Source organism: Bombina bombina, chromosome 6, assembly GCF_027579735.1.
Source record: "Bombina bombina isolate aBomBom1 chromosome 6, aBomBom1.pri, whole genome shotgun sequence".
Lineage (NCBI taxonomy): Eukaryota > Metazoa > Chordata > Amphibia > Anura > Bombinatoridae > Bombina > Bombina bombina.
Genome location: NC_069504.1, coordinates 548403482 through 548405902, shown reverse-complemented (window position 1 = coordinate 548405902; position 2421 = coordinate 548403482). Strand labels below are relative to the sequence as shown.

The 2421-nt window shown below is 35.2% G+C and overlaps 1 protein-coding gene across 1 annotated transcript; it reads left to right on the top strand.

Annotated features, from left to right (window-relative positions):
* The first annotated feature begins 272 nt into the window (after positions 1–272).
* LOC128665166 (uncharacterized) lies at positions 273–1954 on the top strand. Its single transcript, XM_053719900.1, has 3 exons — positions 273–320; positions 818–871; positions 1302–1954. The coding sequence occupies exons 2-3, from the start codon at positions 838–840 to the stop codon at positions 1730–1732; spliced, it is 465 nt and encodes a 154-aa protein (XP_053575875.1). The 5' UTR covers positions 273–320; positions 818–837; the 3' UTR covers positions 1733–1954.
* The last annotated feature ends 467 nt before the right edge of the window (positions 1955–2421 follow it).

Below are 2421 nucleotides of genomic sequence, written 5' to 3'. Positions count from 1 at the left end.
CATTGATCATTGGGTATATTTAGATATGCAATAGCAGCATCTGAGATGAATTTGATGTCTAATGTAGTCTGACATTAAACATATGTTGAATACAGATATGTTTACAGAATCCCCTTGATTCAATCAAGCATTTTCTGGTGTAATGACTGCTCTATTATTCACATTTTAAAGTTGATTAATGTTAAAATTCTAGACAGATGTGATTTAGTGATATCCAAAATGTGTTTAATAATATATATCTATATCATTCATAGAGAGAGTTGGTGTGGGGAGCCCACAGGAATCCAGCAGTGACATAGAGCCGCCTTTGCGGGCTCCTGGTAAGTCCATTGACTCATTTATATGTAATTGAAGGTGTATTGCTAATCAATATTATGATCATGATTCCGATGAAGCATAACATTATAAAAAATCATAGAATTTATCTTCTGATTATATATTTATTTTTTATATTGAGCGATTAATAATTTCTACTTTATTATTCTACACATTTGTTATTCATAAGATGTCTAACATATGTTTTTTTCATTTTTTAATTTTTTTAACAACAGTCATCAAGTGATACACACATGAGAAATCTTAAATGTTCTATGTACTATGCTTTTATGAATTTAACATTAAGACAAACAATACATTAAGATTCTGATTTATTGACAATAACAAATCTATTGTCATTTGTATGCTCCATCAAAATGATGTAAATCATAACTTTGTGTGTGTATATCTTTAATGCAACATTGATGTGCGTATTTGAGCAACAGTAACATATGTTATAATATCTGATCTTAAGGTGTACACAACATGTTATGTTTTACAGAGATTGATGTCACATGTGGGATGGAGGAGGAAGAGGCTGCCTTGGAGTCTGATGGTATGTGAAATATATCTATCATGTTTCCAACATGTTTCTTTTTTTGAAATCATTTTATTGAAGACATTCAAAGTCTACAGCTTTTTCCCTTTAAAAAGGAATATTATTTGTCTGTTCAAATACACTACTGCCCCCTTTCTATATCAGGCAGCATGAAAATCTGCTTGTATATATTTTTTTAAGAATATATAATTCATGCCATCATTATGTCACATGCATATTCCATGCCAAAACACAATAATAAGTTTCACATTGTACAGACAGTCATTGAGATTCATCTGAGTGCCTATATAGATACCATATCCTCATTTCAGAATAGTTTACAGATTCAAACACACTTCGAGGTATATTGAAAACATAATCAATTTTAAATGCGTTGATTTGATGTCAGGATGTATGAGATGTTAATATATTTATTTTACATTTTCAGATGGATCCACCACTTCTGGTCATCTGGATTCCGCCCCTGCCCAGTCACAGACCCCTCCCCGTGCACACACCCCTGACCATGGCCACACCTCTGCACACACCCAGAGCCCTTCCCATCACCAAACCCATGACCATGCCCCGACCACTGCCAGCCCTTCCCATATTTCATATCCTGTCCCTCCCAAAAAACGCCCATACACCCCCCTTCGCCGCTCTCCCCGTATTCTGGCCCGTACAGCTGCCCAGACCCAAACTCCCCACTCCCCAGCTGTACGGCCTACCCTGGAGCAGCAGCTCACCACTCCCCAAGCCATTCCCATCCCTCCCCGAGCCAATCCCATCCCTTCCCCCTGTTTAAACCTTCATTGTCCTGGGTGTCAGATTGTCCTTCCCAGGCACAGCTGTAAGTATCATTCTAAATACACTTTATAAGATACTTAAAGGTACAGTGAAGTTAAATTGGTTAAATTGTGATTCAAATCCAGCATGCAATGTTAAGCCAATGTATCATAGAATACTCTTATGAATTATTCGTCATTCTCTTGATATATTTATTGAAAACAACTTATTCCTATAATTAGTTTAAACAATAAAATAAATGTGGCCATCATTTCTTTATTGTTGGATGAATGTATCCATCAACCAGCATGCACAAACAAGGTTCATCAACAAATATTGGCTTCCATAAAAACCAACATTCTTGCATTCAAAATATAGCTTGACAATTAAAACATATAATGAATATGTGTAATTTCTAAAGATTTGTCATGTCATGCTCTATCTGAATCAGTCCATTAAATATTTAGGTTCAGTGTCCCTTTAATTGGATATCACTACATATACCAAACACCACTACTTGGATCCAAAATTTTATGTCCAAATGTGGATACATTATCTCTTGTCTAACCCAGTGGGAATGTAATTTCTTCTGGTTGCTATGTTTACACAGCTTGTCCTCAATGCCAAAATGTTTAAGGATAGGTGTGCCTACCACAGTCTAAATTGAATTTTTAAATTGCTGATGTAAGTACAATGTAAATCCTTTAACAAGATTTGATACACTCAAGCTGTATAAGTGGATCATCTAAAACCAATTAAAGGGTTCAACATGTTTGAGTAAC

Bases quoted from the DNA above. Each gene is read 5' to 3' on its own strand.
- LOC128665166 (XM_053719900.1), top strand. From the start codon at position 838: ATGGAGGAGGAAGAGGCTGCCTTGGAGTCTGATG. The intron at 872-1,301 runs GTATGTGAAATA...TTACATTTTCAG, and splicing joins GGCTGCCTTGGAGTCTGATG to ATGGATCCACCACTTCTGGT.